This window comes from Lytechinus variegatus, chromosome 12 (genome assembly GCF_018143015.1).
Source record: "Lytechinus variegatus isolate NC3 chromosome 12, Lvar_3.0, whole genome shotgun sequence".
Lineage (NCBI taxonomy): Eukaryota > Metazoa > Echinodermata > Echinoidea > Temnopleuroida > Toxopneustidae > Lytechinus > Lytechinus variegatus.
The window spans coordinates 34,530,619-34,550,064 of record NC_054751.1 but is presented as its reverse complement, the minus strand read 5'-3'; the positions used below and the strand labels follow the sequence as shown (position 1 = coordinate 34,550,064).

General features: G+C 37.1%; 1 protein-coding gene across 1 annotated transcript in view; it reads left to right on the top strand.

Moving 5' to 3' along the window:
- The first annotated feature begins 3,863 nt into the window (after window positions 1–3,863).
- The window catches only part of LOC121424790, a 40,388-nt gene continuing 24,805 nt past the window's right edge, over window positions 3,864–19,446 (top strand). Inside the window, exons 1-17 of the mRNA XM_041620566.1 lie at window positions 3,864–4,106; window positions 5,880–6,026; window positions 6,484–6,642; window positions 7,206–7,328; window positions 7,587–7,766; window positions 8,389–8,526; window positions 9,438–9,584; window positions 10,019–10,249; window positions 11,457–11,586; window positions 12,924–13,133; window positions 14,290–14,487; window positions 14,713–14,925; window positions 15,341–15,619; window positions 16,221–16,395; window positions 17,566–17,809; window positions 18,226–18,430; window positions 18,678–18,909. Coding sequence (XP_041476500.1) covers window positions 3,957–4,106; window positions 5,880–6,026; window positions 6,484–6,642; window positions 7,206–7,328; window positions 7,587–7,766; window positions 8,389–8,526; window positions 9,438–9,584; window positions 10,019–10,249; window positions 11,457–11,586; window positions 12,924–13,133; window positions 14,290–14,487; window positions 14,713–14,925; window positions 15,341–15,619; window positions 16,221–16,395; window positions 17,566–17,809; window positions 18,226–18,430; window positions 18,678–18,909 — 3,161 coding nt within the window. The 5' untranslated portion in view covers window positions 3,864–3,956. The remainder of the gene's footprint in view (window positions 4,107–5,879; window positions 6,027–6,483; window positions 6,643–7,205; window positions 7,329–7,586; window positions 7,767–8,388; window positions 8,527–9,437; window positions 9,585–10,018; window positions 10,250–11,456; window positions 11,587–12,923; window positions 13,134–14,289; window positions 14,488–14,712; window positions 14,926–15,340; window positions 15,620–16,220; window positions 16,396–17,565; window positions 17,810–18,225; window positions 18,431–18,677; window positions 18,910–19,446) is intronic.

The following is a 19,446-nucleotide window of genomic DNA, read 5'->3' as shown; positions in this document are numbered from 1 at the left end:
CAGCAGTAGTATAAGTGTGCAGCATTGTAAAAACATGGATTATGCGGGAAAATACTTTTGAAGTAAAGTTTGAAATCTTATTTCATGAAATTTTGAAGAAGAATTCAAGTGGTCGAGTTGTCCGATTCAGAGCCAACCCTGGACAACTCGACCGGGACGAGTTGTCCAGGGCAGCGGGTCGGGCTGTCCAGGGTCGGGCTGTCTGGTGGTCGGGCTGTCCGGACCCCCAGCAGGTTGTGTCATCATTTGCAATTATCACCATAATCAGTGGCGTAACTACGGGGGGGGTATGGGGGGCACGTGCCCCCCCAATCGGCTGGCCAAAAAAAAAAAAAAACGGGGAAAAGGAGAAAAAGAGGGAAAAAGGAAGAGAAACCTAGTGGGGAAAGAAGAAATTGTTGTTTATCATAGTGTTATATTATGTTATATAACATAAGAAGCATTTTTCACAACTTTATGAAACATTATTTGCTTAATTGTGTCTTCATTGTTCCTGGTGCTCGCATAGACTTTTTAACAAGACATATAAAACTGCTGTACTAACGCCTCCCGTTTTCAAATCAATATACAACAAAATAATATATTTCCTCGCAATTAGAGTTATTATTGTTTTAAGTAGTGATATATTCTTCTTTTTCATGACTACTGAAAGTTATTGCCCTATTTTAGGGTCTTAATATAAAACATTTCCTGTCCGTGCTAACGTTCGCATTAGTGGATTGGTGAGATTTCTGCTCTTCATGAACTCCTAAAATCAGTCCTTAAAATGTCAAAATGTCTGAATTTCCTAGATTTTCAGCTCGATCTTCGCGCTCGCAGTATTTCATTAGTGAGATGCGTATGATAATCATGATTACAATGACTTCAAAAAGTGCTCCATGTGTTTAGATGTAATTCTAACAAAATCAGCAAGCGCTTGGCACTCGCATTAGATGACTATGGTGAGATATGTATACTCTGACTTAATGGATTCGTAACTATAGTCCTTAAAATATCCATGTTTTGGGGTCAATATATACAAAAATTTCAGCTCGCGCTTCGCGCTCGCATCATTTGGTTAGTCAAATACGTAGGGTCTTAGAGAATTCCTACAAACAACTCTTAGAATGCTTCAGGTCTCTATTTCCTAAATGTTCAGCTCGCGCTTTTGCGCTTGCAGTATTTTATTAGTAAGATACGTATGATAATCATGATTACATGACTACAAAAGGTGCTTCATGACTGTGTTTAGTTGTAATTCTAACAAAATCAGCAAAGGATGGCACTAGCATTAGATGACTATGGTGAGATATGTATACTCTTAATGGATTCTAAAATATAATCCTTAAAATTTCCTTGTTTAGGGTCAGTATATACAAAAATTTTAGCTCGCGCTTCGCGCTCGCATTGTTTGTTTAACGAGACAGTTAAGTATCATGATTACAAAACAATTTGCTTATGTCAATTTTTAGCCCTCAATATCAAAAATGTTCAGCTCGCGCTTCGCGCTCGCATTATTTAATCAATGAGATACATATTCGTTTGATGGCACTGCATGTCCTTAAAATATCTCTATTAGGTCAGTATACCTGACAACTGAGTGCGCTTCGTGAGCTCCCTAAGTGACCCGAAATTTTTGCTGGTGCCCCCCCAATGCCGTGACCCACGGTACGCCACTGACCATAATTATCATGTAAAAAAGAAAACAGCAGTGATGAAAAATAACATTATTGACACTGGTAATGTGTTGTAATCATGACTCAATGATGATGAATAATAATAATTATTATTTATTATCATTATTTTATTTGGCATTCAAAAAACAAAGAATACAAACAGATCATGCAAAGACAAGATCAATCAAACTTGTACATAATAGAGAAAATAAGACCTGGATGAGAGTTGGAGAGGCTGCCTGGGTATGGAAAAGGCTAACTTAATAGCCATAACCCACAGGTCTTCCTCCCCAAACCTCCCAACCCCATCCAGGTCATAACACTAATGGTGAAAATAAAAATAAAATGAAGATATTAAGAATCGGCAAAATACAATGGTCATACATGTGACTTTGTCACCTCAAGTCAACCCCACAATACCTCCCCCAATCACATCATTATGTATCTATACAAGCATTAGGATGATAAGCATCAAACATTAAAGCAATCGTAAATAATGATTATGATAATGATTATTAACATGATGACAGGAATAATTCTGGCAGATCTGACTGCAATTTTGATAGTAATTTTTTTTTAAATTAGCTATAAACAGGTTGATTTCTATTCCATTAGGATTTCCCTTCTATCATTTTCTATATAGCCAGCAATTAAGAATGCTTTATCTCAATGAAATTCTGAAAAGATTTGGTAGCTTGAACACAATCTTCAATTTTATCATAGCCCCGAGGATGGGCCAATTAGGGGCCAAACAATTTCTGCCCCAAAAATTGGAAGAAATTGAAGCGAGCGAGCAAAAATGTCCACTCTCTTAGTATAAGAAAAACTAATTTTGTGACTAAAAAATAATGTTTACTCCTTTTCCTTTCCTCTTTTTAAGTTTTTTATTCTTTGGTGGCCGGGAATTTCTTCTCTCTCTTTAGTTTTTGTTTGGGGGTGGACATTTTCAAAACAAGCAAGGAAGAAGAATGAGAAAAGAGAAAGGGGGAGAGTGAGGAGGAGAAGGAGGAGGGAGAGTAACACGTGAGGGCCCGAAAAAAAGACGGGGTGACACTTGGCTGCATGGTTTGGCAATCTATTACTGCAAAATCAGTTCAGCGCTTCCCGTAAGAAACTTGAGTTACCCTGCAGGGGCAGATACTGGATTTTCCAAGGGGGGCACATTTTCTCGAGGAAATTTCGTCAAAACGCATGTAAAATTCAGTGAAAATAAAAAAAGTCCTAAACTGCTTGTGTTTTCAAGAACGACAAATTCCCATTAAAAATATATACTGTGACTTTCAAAGGTGGCGCACTTGTGTAGAAACGGCACATATTTACATTAATTTTGTTGATGATGGCTCTTTAAAGGGGGCAGGGGCCAGGGGGGTTGTTTTATGAAAGGACTTGTCGGACATCTATCCGACAAGTACCATAGGAACAGTGCCTCTCAGCCAATCAGAATCAAGGAAAGATGTCATGCAGATCTGTCAACTTGTCGGATGAAAATATTGATGACACAGATCTGTGCGGGAGTATCATTCCGCTTAAATGCCGCTGAAAAGAATTAGATATAGCATTTGTGGAGGAAGTGGCGGTCGGATTTTATACCCTTCCGACAAGAATAGCGGAATTCAATCTTGTGTCAATGCACTTTTTTTATTCGATCAAATTACAAAACAAAAACAACATGGGCTAAGAAAAAAAGGAGAAAAACAGCATAGACCTAGCATTATATCCCTTAACACTGTAATGAAAATTAATGTATACCGGTATATTTTTTTTAATTAGACCCCCCCCCCCCCACCCTATACGGCAGATTTCAATATATCTGTTTGACCCAGACGATTTGAGGGCCAGGGGTGGGGCCGGGATCCCGGAAGTGCGTGTGTCTTTAAATAACGTATCGGGGGCCGATTGCACGAAAGGGTCTTTGCAAGGACCGTCTTTCGTGTCGCCCATCTTTTATGATGCGCCATGTGATACGCATTTTAAATAAATCATCTCCAAACATATTTCATTCGTCCTTTAAAATTAACAGAATATTTGTTCATAAAATGATATGATATATCATGAAATTGTATAAAATTTGATTTAAAAGCAAGCTAACAAATCTTATTTTTTATCATAAATTTCAGAAACACCCCGCTTATAGCGTATCATAAGAGATGGGCGACACGAAAGACGGTCCTTGGAAATACCCTTTCGTGCAATCGGCCCCTGGTCTCTACGACGCGACGCGACGCTGGAGTTTGACAACACTTCGAGAATAAATAATGCCGGACTCGAAGACATTTTAAAATTAAAAGTACCATTGAAAAAATGTTTGAACGGTCTTCCTCCAGAAATAAAGGGGCAAAGTCTTCGATTCATCGTAAAGAAGTGGAAGACAGAAGCCGTCATGGAAAGGGTGTCCATTCAACAATTCAAACTCGTTCGATTGAGAGGGCTCTCGCTCCAATTGCAGCACAGGTACGGTATGCTCAGCGGGCCGGCCGCCAAGAGTTGTGGGTACGCCAGAAGCTAGGGAGTGCTCAGTACCGCATCTCTCGTGCTTGTGGGGTGACCATAATTTGCGCACACTTTAAAAATTATCATCCAGTTGGGCAAGAGTTCCATGTGCACCCCCCCCCCCCTCCACTTAAGTCTTCGCTCCTAAATTTCAACTTGAGATCAAATAAATTTCACAAAAGTGACAGAAGATATTGTCCGATGTCCCAGATGAGCTCCCGGATGATAATATCCTAGACAAGAGCAAGTGTGTCAAATCTTGTTCTCGAATTTTTTCTGCTTTTTCTTAACCCTATTCCTAACATAACGCTAACTAACTGTAAAACTTGAAAAATGAAATTCTTATGTAATCTTACTTTAGTGTGGTCTGTCACTATCTGTTTTAATTAAATAAATATTAAGACCTTGGAAAAAATGGTGCTTATCTTTTAGTTTATGACTATGTTATGTTGTGGTGTAGACCGTTAAATAGGTCTATTTCTGTCAGGGATATGCTTCGCTGAGACTTTATGTGGGTCCGCGGCATCCCCTTCGTCAACAGACCTATGACTGCCATTGGGCCTGTAATGGAGGATAGAACTACAGCATTACATGTGTGGAGAAAGAGTGCTTTTTAGTTTTGCACCCTCGATTACTCCTAGGCAATTCCAGAAAATGAGCAACCTTTTTGTACAAGTTTTACTTCGCTTCATAACTGACCAAGTCATGGTCCTTTGAGAACATTACAGACTTTAAAAAGAACAAGAAATCAGAGACAGAAAATTTCATGAAGGTCCCATATATTAGCTTAAAATAAACATTAATTTGTATTTTATATGGATATATTCAGCTGCGCTTGTTCAGAGCTCTTTTTACTTATGTCTACACAGCATATTTTCTCAACTAAAGAGATCTGTTTTTAATTTTGATTTGAAGAGAGCCAAGGATGAAGAGATTCTTATGTCGATTGGCAGGCTATTCCATAGTTTGGGGGCAGCATGTGCAAATGCACGATCACCAAGTGTGACTTTTGTTTTGTGAAATGGGATCTGAAACAATTTATATGTGGAACTTGGCAGGCTTCGACTGCACTGTGTGATTGGGTTTTAAGTTTGAGTGATTCTGTAATGTAATATGGGGCTTGACCGATTAATGAGTTATATACAATTAACAAGTTTGGATGAAATTATACACTCTAGGGCACTGGCGTACCTAGGATTTTCCAAAAGGGGGGGAAATTTTTTGGAGAAAAAAATTTTGACAAGCAAAAAAAAAGGTCTTCAACCCCCAAAAAACTATTTTTTACCAAAAAATTATTTGACAATATAAGAATTTTTTTTTAAAAAGGGCTTCAGGTGCAAAAGAGGGAGTACACGTCTGTTTTTTATTCTCAAAAGGGGAGAGGGGCATGTCCCCTGGAACAGTTGTGACTTGTCAGAGGGGCAGGGATACGTTCCCTGCATGAGTTGCAGCAAGAACTGGGACTTAAAATTCAGATGAGCTATTTGAAAATATTTTCCATGGATATCACAGCATGAGAATTTTTAGAATGTTGTTTTCAATCTACAACTCTTCATGTGTTTTTAGTTGCTCACATATCTGAAGGTATTGTAAATTTTCTAAATGTTTAAGTCAGGGTAGTAACATTTAAGTCCAAGGTTCTGAAGCCCATGGACACTATGTATGAGTTGAATATAAATAATGATAATTGATAAGATTTGTTATTATTGCTTCAATTATCCGTACACTGCGTAGGTATCTCAGCTTATTATCTTGAATGAGACTGCAGAGAGGAAAGGTGGCAAGCTACCCAATCTTATTCCATTCGCTCAGACTGTCCTGAGAGCAACAGAAGAACTTGTGCAGGTTGGGCACAAAATGGCAAGAGATACAGATGATGAGGTATTTATGAAAATTAGATGTTGACTGACTGTTTTATTGGGGCACGATATGATGCAGTCTGATATTCATACACACGGGGGGTGCTAATACCCCAGAATGTTTTTCACTCTAGAGGTATTTTTTCACCGTCCTATGAAGTTTGCAGAATTTTCTTTCTTCAGTAGATTGGATATTTAAATGCCAAATTTATCCAAATTTGTTAACAATTTTAGTTCATGCATTCAAGTCTTGGGGCCCCTCATTTTTGAACTTTTTTTATTGGTGATACACAAGATGACACCTAGTGGCTTGTATTCTGATTAAGTAACCCAGGTTATAGTCAAGATTAGATATGAATTTTAGTCTAAATCTGAAACTTCTGATCACTTTGCTGTCGTCAAAAGTCTTCACATTTAAAGAATGATCCATTGAAAAGAGATGTTCCTTAATAAACACATCCCAATTTACTACTCTGCAGAAACTACAGCGAGAGATGCCTGCGGTATGTGACGCAAGCATAGCTGCTGGTCGGAGCATGTTGATGGCAGTACAACGCCTACAGGCTGAGCCCCTATCAGAGCCAGCTAGAGACAACATGGTCACTGCTGCACGGAGACTGCTGGAGACTACAATGAAGGTATGTTTAACTTATCTGATAGTGAACTCTTTGATTCCCATTGACTTTGTACTTGGACTAACTGATTCTAGAAGCCAAGGGGTTAAGAGATGATGTCACTTGGAATCAGTTGGAAACTGTAAACATTAGTAATCAACCGCTAAGGGAGCAAGAAGCAATCGGACAAGCACATCAACTTGGTTTCCATACAGGATTGCTAGATTACAAGACCGCGACAAAACTCACCAAGTTATTGGGCTTCTCGAAATGTAAAAGATGAACATATTTAGTGATTTGTAGTTCATGAATTTTCATCTACATTTCTTTGAACTTTTTCTTTGGTGCCCTTGTTGCGAATTTCAATGCATTAACCCCCATTTATTAACTCTGCTTTTTCATGGGTCACCGAACCAGCAGTGATTTTTATTAATTTTGATGTTGTTTAATATTTGCATTATAGAAACTTGATGATGCTTTAAATGAATTACCATGTAACTATGAAATCAAATGATCGCATTGCCCTACCAGCATAACAATTTTTCCAAACCAAGATATTTATGATATTGATATATTTTCTCATTCAGGTGCTCCTTATATCTGATGAAGCAGAGGTGAATAGAATACTAGATACGTGTGACTGGGTGTCAGAGGGATTACAAGATATCAGAGCTGTGGCATCCATGAAGGAATTAGTGATAACATTCAAGGTTTGTATCTTCTTTGATATCTTAAGGTGAACGCACCCTTGGGAGAACAATTGTTAATCCTATCAATGATAGGTCAGGAGATGTTAAGGGGAACAAAACCGATGTTTGAGGGGGGGGGGGGAGAATTTGATGTAACAAAAATACTTCCCCCAGAACATGAAATGACAAAAAGAACAGTATTATCATCATCATTCAGATCATCATAATTATTGTCATCATAATCATCACCTTTCATGTAATTTATTTTTTACTCCCAAGGACTTTGCTGAATCTGTTCTCATACTCTGTGATCTGTGTGACAAGAGACAACAGGATCTCAATGACCCTGAAAAGAAAGAAAGAATAGTAACTGCTCTGTCGGGACTCAAGAGGGCACTGCCCCTTCTCAACTCGTCAATGCAAAGTTACGTCAAGTATCCTGCCAATGTACAAGCAAAGGTATAATAATTACTTGTTTTGGATGGCTGTATTACAGATGTGGTGTATGCATAATATATCGATGGCAATTCATTCATGGCTCCAAAAATAGACTTCTCTCTTTTGATTTACATCTTGATGTGAATTACATCCTGGCCATTTAGATTGGATATTTGCATGAGGATCAGTCTTGTAATCCTCCATGACATGAAAAACCATCACAGTTTCCTAATTTTACACTTTTCTGCTACTCAATAGCTTATGATAATAATAATAATAATAATATGCAACATTTATATAGCGCTTAATACAAATGTTTCTAAGCGCTGCATACTATTACCCCGGCTTTAGCACGGCTACCCTAATCGGGCGCACAAGCATTCAAGGAATTCCTTCCTACCAGGTACCCATTTACTACACCTGGGTTGAGAGTGGCAAATGTAGATAAACGCCTTGCCAAAGGACGTTAGTGCTGCGGTGGGATTTGAACCCCGAACCTTGTGGTTCAAAGTCCGAAGACTTATCCACTGAGCCACAACACCTCTAGCTAAAATGATAGAAACAATGTCAAGTCATTTTTTAGGTCTGATCAAAACTGGTGTTTGATCTTCAGGATACCTGATTTGAATTTATTTTACAATAGGCTAGTCGGGATTACTCCTGCAAGCAAGTAAATGACTGTGTTGAACAAATCACTGAGGTTTTAACACAGGATTCTAGCAGAGTACAAAATGCAGCTGCATCAGACAGACCAGGGCATTTTGCTCACAACATGGAAAAGGTAAGGAATTGTTTCAGATAATTTTTTTTATATTTTCTAATGTTCACAATTCCTAGTATAAAAAGTAGTGAGTATATTAATAGAAGTTAATGGAAGTTCCATGACAGGCCTAATTTTGATGTTCATTCCATTTGATTGTGTTGATTTCAAAATGATTTGCATGATCTTTTAGATACATATAGCTGTTCCACCATGTTTAACTTTGTGTTTGCTTAAAAAATTTGGGTAACTGTCATATCAAATTTGATTGATACTATGGATATTTTCATATGATTTCTAGGATTTAGTTTTTATTGGTATACTAGAATTCCATCCTGTGAAGCATGACTATTGGCAGTATGATCATAAGGCGACCGCACACCTTACGACTGGTCTGCGACCCGATTTTGGAACAAATCGCATTTTGCTCATTACCTGAAAATGTGAATGGGACATATCATTTTATTTGAGGTTAAAATTAATTGAAATGATCATATTATAACCATTTTGAAAGAGTGCAAGCCCGTATTTTGGAGTAAAGCCCAAATTAGTTTCAAATCGTAGCCAATCTTACGACTGCTATGACGTCATTACGACTAGATATTAAATTCACTTTTATTCTAAGAAGGATGATAGCATAGTCACAAATTTGATCATAGGTATTTGTACGATGGTTTAGAACTTTACACAGTTTGATATCCCAAGTCTCAATATTAGCATCAAATTCTACTACATTTTATTCTAAAATCGGATCGCAGACCAGTCGTAAGGTGTGCGGTCGCCTTAATATACCCTATGGCAATATTTATTGAATTAACGTTATGAGATGAATGACAAAATATCAGAGATGAGTTCATTGTGAAGTAGGCTTTTCCCTGTGAATTGTACTGTATTTGTGAATTATCTACCATTTTCCCATCAATTTTCTACAGTTAGTGGAGCTACTTTCACCCAACATGCGATTGAAACTTGACAAAGGTTTTGAAGATGTCTTAGAGCAGACAGTCCGACATGGAATGAGCGTCGCTGCTTCATCTCGAGAACCTATCCGAGACGAAATTGTCTCCATTTGCAAACAGGTGAGGAATGAAGGCTTGTGCCATTGAATTAGATACATGATAACTGGTGACATCCATAAACAGTTAAATTCATCTGAAACCGTCATTTTTTATGTCCAAGGGAAGTGTTTTTTATTGTGAAAATCTGAGTCAGTTATGAAAATGATAGCAAACAGTATCAGATAGACTGAACATTACGTGCTACATTAAAGTTTGATTCTATGATGGCTACATGATGATAATATAAAGGGCAGTTACTATGATTCTACTGTGCATAACCAATTAGATCATACACTTCAAATAGCATTACTGAGAAGACAAGTCTCAAGAAGGTTTTTAAACGTGATAGTTGTTAGTTACTGCTGTATGGAGAGTGCGAGAGTGTTGAATGATTCAGTACCTGCATTAGAATAAGATCTATGAAATCTAATTTGAGAGTTGCGATTAAATCACAGATACTACAACTCAGATCAGAAATAATGAAGGACCTAAAGGCTTTGCGTGACAACCCCTCCTACAGCCAACTCAGCTCGGATTTCAAGAAATCCTGCGAGCGATTAGCCCATGACCTGCTGACCTTGGAGAATTTAGTGAAGAGCGCCCTCATACATCAGGTGGTAGATGCTTTCACCGAGACGACGGAACCGCTTGATCGGCTAGTGAAGACATCTACAGTGAGGTTAAAGGTAAAATGAAAAGTCTTACAATAGCAGTATTCCACTCCTATGTCATCATACATCCTTAAAATGAAAGGCAGTACTAGTATACATGTAGATCTGCACCAGTTATTTTGATGGCGTGGGTTTTGATCCCATAGCTGCCACCACGTTAACAGATAATAGGGAGTTTTAGAATGGATGAATGAGAATGGCGTATACACACATCAATGAAGTTGTCTCTATGTTCACTACAGATACAAATATTTTAGATTTCACTCAACTTATACGTGTACGTACGTCCACATGAAAGAGCGTGATAAATAACGGGTCATGACACGCTGCCCAACCCGGAAGATCTGGCGTACCATCGTGTCACGACACGGTCAGGTGATACGAAGGTGCAATTTGTGCACACTTGCTTTGATTCCTTTTTATGTGAGTTAGGAGACATAGCGATATATATTTTGGAGTTCAGAAAGCAATTTCAAATATGATAAACATAATGCATTTTGCAACTTACGTTAACTTTGTGATAAGCCACTAAAAACTTTCTTTTACAAGGGAAAAGAATTATTTAAGTGCTAGAGTCCCATATATGCTTTCCAGCACATGTAACATTCAGCATAATTGAGTCAATTTACATCTTTTGGAGGGATCCGAATACTTCATTGCTAACACCAGCACATCTTGAAAGTTGTCTCCCACTTTTCAAATTCAAATTTATTTCCACAGTTGAAAATATACATATATACAAATTATTGACATTAAGATATATCACATGGAGGGGTCAAAGAAAGCAACTGCTTTTATAAATTGGCCCCAAAGTAAGAATAAATCATATTAATACATGTAAAATAAACAATAACAATATAATCATAATCATAACATAATTACAAATAAGCCTAAGAGAAAGGAGGTGGTGAAAACAAATCATTACAATAAATGGAAAGCCGTGTTTAGAAGCGTTTTGTTTTGGAGACATGCACGTTTAAATTGATTTAAAGATTCTGATGATTTAACAGAATTAGGTAAGAGTTCCAAAAGAGTGGTCAAAAAAAAAAAAACGTCTAGTTAAAGCTATGCGTGGCAAAGGAGGGTGGTAACTGTTACAATTTCTAGTTTGATATGAGTGATACAAATTATTCATTTAAAAATAATCTTGAAGAGACTTAGGCAACATATGGTTGTGGCCTAAGCTCATAACCAGACTAAATTTCATCATTTATTTTTTCAGGAGAAAGGTTCATTGAAGGAGGATATCTGTACCAAGCTTCTACAGCCGTTGGACGATGCCTTCCATGATCATTCAGACAGGATTCTTCAGATGGCTAGCTTTGTAGCAGCCAGCTGTGTGGATAGCAATCGTAAGAATGATTCCTTTCCTGGCTCCCATCTTTAAAGTTCAAGTCCATCCCAGAAAATTGTTGATTTAAATCAGTAGAGAAAAATCAAACAAACATAACAAACAGGATCTGCATATAATTGTTTTGTGAAATTAAGCGAAACTTTAAAATATCATAACTTTCTTATTTTACATCCGATTTCAGTTTTTTGCTTGTTGGATTTTTCTCCTTTTTTTTCAAATCAACTTTCTGTTGGGTGGACTTTTAAAAGTCGAGTTAGACTGATATCAAACTAAAATAATAAATGATGTAAGAATCCCATCTCCTAAATGCAAACATTTAGTTTAATCGCACAATGAATTTGGTTTGTATCAATCAAAACTCTTGTAAGATGGAGCCCAAATGTATGTAATTTTCGGACATTAATATGCATGACTAGAGCTCAATTTTAGAATTTACAGAAAGGCCAGATCAGGTACAATCCCCAAAATAGCAGCTGATTTCATAATACGTGATATTGATAAAGAAGAATGTTAAGGTGATATTACAGGATTCCTGCCAAGTCTTTATTTTGCTCAAATCGTACCAAAATACTAACACCATTGGGGCGTTGCAAGAAACTTGCGATCAATTGCAAGTCTATTTTTGTTCCCGAAATCAAGCGTATGCCGTGCAATTAATTGCATATTTGCGATTGATTGCTAATCTGCCCCATGAAACAAGGAGTGTAATAGGATTCGCTAAAGTTAAAAGTGATCAATCAATTGTGAAATTGCAACTGAATATTTGCAATTGGTGGCAAATATTTTCTTGCAACACCCCCCATATCTTTTTGCTTCAATTCATAGAGAGCAAATGTCTTGAGTCATTTGTGTAGATATGCTCAACTGGAGGCTACTGCACACCTTACAACTGGTCTGCGACCTGATTTCAGAAAAAATGTAGTAGAATTTGATGCTAATATTGAGACTTAGAATATCTTACTGTGTAATGTTCTAAATCATCGTACGAATACCTATGTTCAAATCTGTGACTATGCTATCATCCTTATTAGAATAAAAGAGAATGTAATATCGAGTCGTAATGATGCCATAGCAGTCGTACGATTTGAAACTAATTTTGCCTTTACTCTGAAATAAAGGCTTGCAATCTTTCAAAATGGTTATATTAGTATCAATTAATTTAAACCTCAAATAAAATGATATGTTCCATTCACATTTTCAGAAAATGAGCAAAATGCGATTTGTTCCAAAATCGGATTGCGAACAGTCGTAAGTTGTGCGGTGGCCTTTACACATATCTTCATTAGATACTCTTGAGAATGACCTGTAAATTATGCATATCTTTCTTTTATGAAGAGGGACAAGAAATCCTCGCTCTTGTTAACAACATGGAGCAGTTAGATGCCGATGTCTTCCCATCATGCCTTGCTGTACGGAAAGACCTGACAAATAAAGGAGCAGTTGAACATCTCAAGTTGGTAAGGCGAGAGTGGCACAGTTCCTTACATCAGCTGATGGATATCATAGACACTCTGATAGAGACAAGAAGGTTCCTTGAAGTATCAGGTAAAATATTCAGGGGCCCTGTTTCATAAAACTTGTTATAATAATAAATTTGCATTAGCAGTTTAAAGCTACTAAAATCATTCAATTTGTTTTGCTGAGAATGAGCTTGTTACAGAAATTTGGCATTTGATATCATAACAAGTTTTTTATGAAACTGGACTATGAAGATGAATTAAGTAGTTGACTGAGACAATATACAAGGAGGTAGGCAAAACTTATTCGTCTGCATCCTAGACCCTTTTCAAAAATGAAAGAATAATAAAGGAGAGCAAATAACAAAAGTGATGATTTGCTTTTTATTTATTTTTATTCAAAATGAATGCAAGTATAAGAAAAAGGTCAATGGAGGAATTAAAATGATAAATGGAATCGAAATGATATAGGATTAGAATTTTTGTATAAATTTTCACTTCTAAAATTCGGACACATTTAGACTCAGGCTAAGGCTAGAAAAATGTGCCCTGGACGCCAGCTTTGTGTTTATCCTTCATGAGTGAATAAATAGATGGATGGAAATTGATTGGTCCATAAATGATGATGATTAGTTTTTAAATAGATGATTCCCTTTTTTATTGTGCTTTATCATGTAAAGGGAATTCTGAAACATTCGTATCTTTTGGAGGAGGGGGGTGGTTAGATATCCTTGATTATCTGTCCAATTCCTTGCTTTTAGGGTTGAAAATTGTGCATAATCATTTTTAGCAAATATTGAATTATTGAGTTTGTAAAATAGCCTTAGAGACGGACATACTGAAGCTTTTCGACATGCTCTGATCGCAGTAAAATTGCACGAATGAGTAACACGTTAGAGCAAAACAATACATGATTGAACCGAAATAGACAATGGACGCTAAATGGCGAGCTGTGATTGGCTGTCAAGGTAAACAAGTTGGGTTTAGTGCCAGTTGTAAATTGAAGTGAAGCAACTAAACTAACGCAAGGGATCTTACAAAGTCCTTCCGGTGGCACAGAATCGGGTCTATTAGCTGGATATATGCTGTCTCGAGCATGCGCAAATGAGTGAAACTCCTTGCTGAGTTTCATTGAGTTTTTAAATCTGACTGACAATTACACATACATGCAGACCTCAGCAGTTTCAGGATGATTTGTACGAGCAACATTCTAATGCAGTTGAATTTATCCTTTGATTCATCAGAATCCTGCCTTGAAAAGGATGTTGAGGAGTGTCGTCAGGCGGGTCTGATCAGCGATGCACAGCTCCTCTCAGAGGCGGTTGGTAATATTGTTGGACGTTGTAAGAGGGTTCTACAGGTTGCTAGGCAACACCAGGATAAAAATGAGGATGCGGTGTATAGAAACGGTCTTCAGGTCTTCATCTCTCAGCTCGAGAATGGTGAGTGCACCATTATTATATTTTATATAACCCATAAAATGATAGTGATAAATATCATAATATGCAACACTATAACCTGTGTAATGCTTAATATAAGATTACTAACCGCTGCCTGTTAATGGTATGATAATGAATTAACAAAGGATACTGGTCACTGATGGCCATATTTGTTGTTTTGCAAAATTATCCCACTTTACATCTATCTTTTTCCATTCATTTTATTAGCCCTCCCTCTGGTCAAGAATGGTGGTCATTACCTAGTGGGGAACATCAAGAACAAGAGAGCGATGACGGCCCTCTCAGAGCATAACTATCATCTCCTTCAGTGTGTTCACAACCTGTGCTGTGGGTTAGACGTTTCTAACCATCCTGATATTCTTAGTCCTCTTAGAGGGCAGGTCAGAGATCATCATGTCACAACCAGTCAAGGGTCATTAGGTAAGTATGGGGCCAGTGTTCAAGTCTACTTACATCATAGAGATAAGTATACAGATGTTTACTTAGATACAGGACAGCAACTCCATAAAAATAAGCAACCAATATACTATTTTTTCCATTCTTACTTCACTTAAAGAAATGATCAGATCGCAAATAGCGAAAAAATTTCAGGGAGGCTCCACCTCTATTGTGTTGGATGTTTGTACATCTTTTACGGAATTGCCCAGAAGTGATTTATTGTGTGCCCAGTAAATAATTTGGAATGCTAACAACAACAAAATAGTGTATAAGTTATACTGTAGAGAAGTAGATTAATGATTACTTACTATATTGTGTTTGTAGTTCCTCTCTTCTTGATTGGTGTTTTATTCTAGAATCAATACTCATTCTTGCTTCTTGTTTATCACACCAACAGACTTTCTGAGAGGTCTTCCTGATGAGTCCCCAACTCAGAGACTGAACCTGTCACCCAAGTCCAGACAGCCACCAGGGGGCCACAGCCCTGAGGATTACTTGAGCAAATCAGTCAAGTATCTATCCCTCTTGGATTCTACTCCATCATTCCATCTCCCTTCGGATGCTATCTCTACTCCACATGGTGCATCATCGATACAGCCCAGACGCAGAGATGCTGGTGGGATTGACAACGGGATTGCAGATGATCACCAAGTACCCTCTAGAAAGATTACAAAAGGTTTGTTACCACTACAGTTGTAAGAACATGCATGAATTTACAATTCAAGTTTACGATTCAATTTTGATATTCAGCTAAACAGCTTATTTTGATATTCTAAGTTAAGATGAAGTGATATCAAGTAGACCTATGTTATTCTATTATAATTGATCTTAAACCTTTTTTTTCATACTCTTTTATCCGTTTCTGTTTTATGTAAGCACCCACTGGATTGGGTCAAATGGTCTTTATTGACTACAGTAATTCAGTTAACTTTATTTGACCCTGGCAGTCCAGTGGGTGCTCAATCTATACTCTGTTATGTTTATTATGCGATGTACTACACTGTACCAATTTCTTATACTTTTCATTGCCAAAATGAATAATAATAATAAATGTAGAAACAGGGATGTTCAATTGAAACAGATGTTTCTTTTAAGATATTATTAAAAGAGTTTATGTATTATATATATATATAGGCCTATATATATTTATATATAAAATGCTTTGTTCAAAACATTATTAAAGACTACAAAAGATAATTGTTCGGTAACCATGGTGTCTTTCCTTTATAGTACTTTGCATCGTTATTCCTATCTTCCATTCAACACTGTGATTTTAGATATGATCCGTAGACTAGACATGGCCTATCCAATGAATGAACTGATGAGGGCGTTGTTTACAAACCAACGTGATCAGGTTGTTTTGCTGTGTCAGAAAGCGAGGGAGAAAGTTGACCTGTACTGCCGTTTAATCACAAGGATGCGGGATTTGAAACTTGATGATCAGAAATTCAGGTTAGTTTCGGAGTGCTGAATATTTGCGTGTTCAACTGTCAAGCACTTAAAGTACATCAATCAGTTTTCATTTTTGTCTCACCTGCATAGCAGAGTGAGACTATAGGCGCCGCTTTTCCGACGGCGGCGGCGTCAACATCAAATCTTAATCTGAGGTTAAGTTTTTGAAATGACATCATAACTTAGAAAGTATATGGACCTAGTTAATAAAACTTGACCATAAGGTTAATCAAGTATTACTGAACATCCTATTAGAGTTTCATGTCACATGACCAAGGTCAAAGGTCATTTAGGGTCAATGAACTTAGACCATGTTGGAGGAATCAACATCAAATCTTAACCTGAGGTTAATTTTTTGAAATGACGTCATAACTTAGAAAGTATATGGACCTAGTTCATGAAACTTGGACTTAAGGTTAATCAAGTATCACTGAACATCCTGCATGAGTTTTATGTCACATGACCAAGGTCAAAGGTCATTTAGGGTCAATGAACTTTGGCCGAATTGGGGGTATCTGTTGAATTCCCATCATAACTTTGAACGTATATGGATCTGATTCATGAAACTTGGACATAATAGTAATCAAGCATCACTGAACATTTTGTGCAAGTTTCAGGTCACATGATCAAGGTCAAAGGTCATTTAGGTCAATGAACTTTATTGGTCTAGTTCATAAAAAGTGGACATAAGAGTAACCATGTATCACTGAACATCTTGTGCGAGTTAGAGTATTTTTCAAAGTCAGCACTGCTGCTATATTGAACTGCGTGATGCAGGTGAGACGGCCAGAGGCATTCCACTTGTATACAAAGTGTATTGCTTAAAGTACTCTGTCCTGGATTTAGAGAAAAACAGAAAGCATACTTTATTTCTCCAATTTTGAAGAAGGAGGTAAAATTGATATGCACAACTCGTAACATGTCTATTTGGCTACATTGAGCATAGTATTTGTGATGTTAGGTTTGGTATAGAGTAAATTACTCATAAATGAATACCTCAGAAGTGATTACATGAACAATTTAATAAGAATTGAGCCGAGATTGACCTATTTATTAGTGCTACAGAATAATCAATTTTTATGAACATAAGTCATATATCTTAATGATTACTGATTGTCTGTAATCTTAAACAGACTTGTAATTTGAATTGTGATTTACTACTCTTACCAGATCAATTGATGCCAAGGTCAACGACCTCCAGAAGATGACAGCTGACCTCATCCACCATTTTGAATCATCTCTCCATGGCAACAGCAGTGACAAAGCAGATGCTGTAATCAGAGCAGAAAAATGGAGTAGTCACATGACCCAGGTGGCTGCGGAATCAAGAGATCTGATCGGTTTGCATGGGGAATCACGCAATATGGTGTCGAGGCATGATGGGAATGATCACATGACCACATTGCAGTCACAGGTATAAACTGTGAGCAAATGAATTAGTAAAAGTGAATGAATTATATTTTGATATATGAAAGTGCTTTGTATTGTTCAAGAAGGTAGATCCCCATATGAATGACGTCTCTGTTAACGTGTCCTAGGCCTACGCCAGCATTCTATTCTTGGCTTTGTTATTGAATATATGATTTAGATATGTTTCATTGGATCTTCATATTTAATCTTAATCTGATAACCTCCATGTCAAAAAGAGTTGTGATTGATAGTGGGTCCACAGATAGGAGATCAGATGTAAATATACTTCTTCTTTTTTTATTGTTTATGTTCTATTTGAAACAGGAAATAAGCTCTTGTGAATCGTGTACTGTATTTTATTTGTTTGTAAATTCTACATATACAATTTTATTATCATGATTTTCTTTCTCTCTTGTACAGATTGAGCAGGTAGATGGTGTGAAATCAGACGTGATGAGATTGATCGGTGTCACCGTGGGCTGGAAGGAATCACTACAGGCTGCAGACGGGGGAGACACGCCCACACATGCCATGCATATTCAACAGTTACAGAGCAAGGCTTCTGATTGGTCCAGGGTGACCCATGACCTACACTCTATGGCCAATGAGTGTTTAATAAGCGCAGGTAGGGTTTGGTGCCTCTTGCAGCTTGACAACATCTATATTTTTTTTTGTTTTTGGTAATGGATAAGAGATTCAGGAATGTTGTTGATAATACATCCTACTTCTTTCATTTTGGGAGGGGTAAATATGATTTCTTAAATTTTATACTAGCAATCAACGAAAACTGTTCTCATGTTCTTTTTGGGGACAAAAATGATGTTGATTTATAGCAAAAATACATTCAATTCTATCAATTTTCTTTTTCTCAGATGATCGTGAACTTGCAGACAGATTGGAGAGTCTCACCCTGAGCTGGTCCGTCAGTACTATGGAACTACAAGTAACACTGGATGATGTCATCATGGGTGGAAGGTCAAGAGAGCTTGTTGGCATAGCAAATGCAATCAGGTCAGGTCAAGAAGATGAGGTCATGCTAGAGGTCAAAGGTCTGAATGTGAGGTGTAAGAAGTTGATTGAGCAATCTAGAAAAGCAATTGCAAGGTTAGCATTTCTTTGTACTACTCTTTTTTACCCTCGTAAGTTCCAATGTATGATTTATTTCTTTATTTCATATCATCTTTATTTCACAAGCCAATCAAAATAGGCTGGTAAACACAACATAAATACAATATAACATTTCCATGACAATGTACATAATGATGTAGCAGCTCAACACAGAGATATTGAGTAAAGATATAACAAATAAACTTGATATTACAGTAGAAAGAAAATACAAGATACTCAAGACAAGATACATAATAATACAAGATAATAATTGTAATAAAGCCAGTGTGCTTTTATTGTGCATTTTATTGCCAAATGCAGCTGTATCCGCTCTTTGAAAAGGGTGGAAAGTTAAGAAAGTTGCTCATTCAAAATAAAACTCTGAAATAAATCACAATTTTCAGCAAAATTAGTTAAAAGTTGAAGAGATGCAGCCAAGCAGCTTTCAAGGGCTTGATTGTATAGGGGAAGGCGGGGTAAGTTGAGCATAGGGGCAAGTTGAGCCACCAGCCCCAGGACAAAATTAATGAGTCA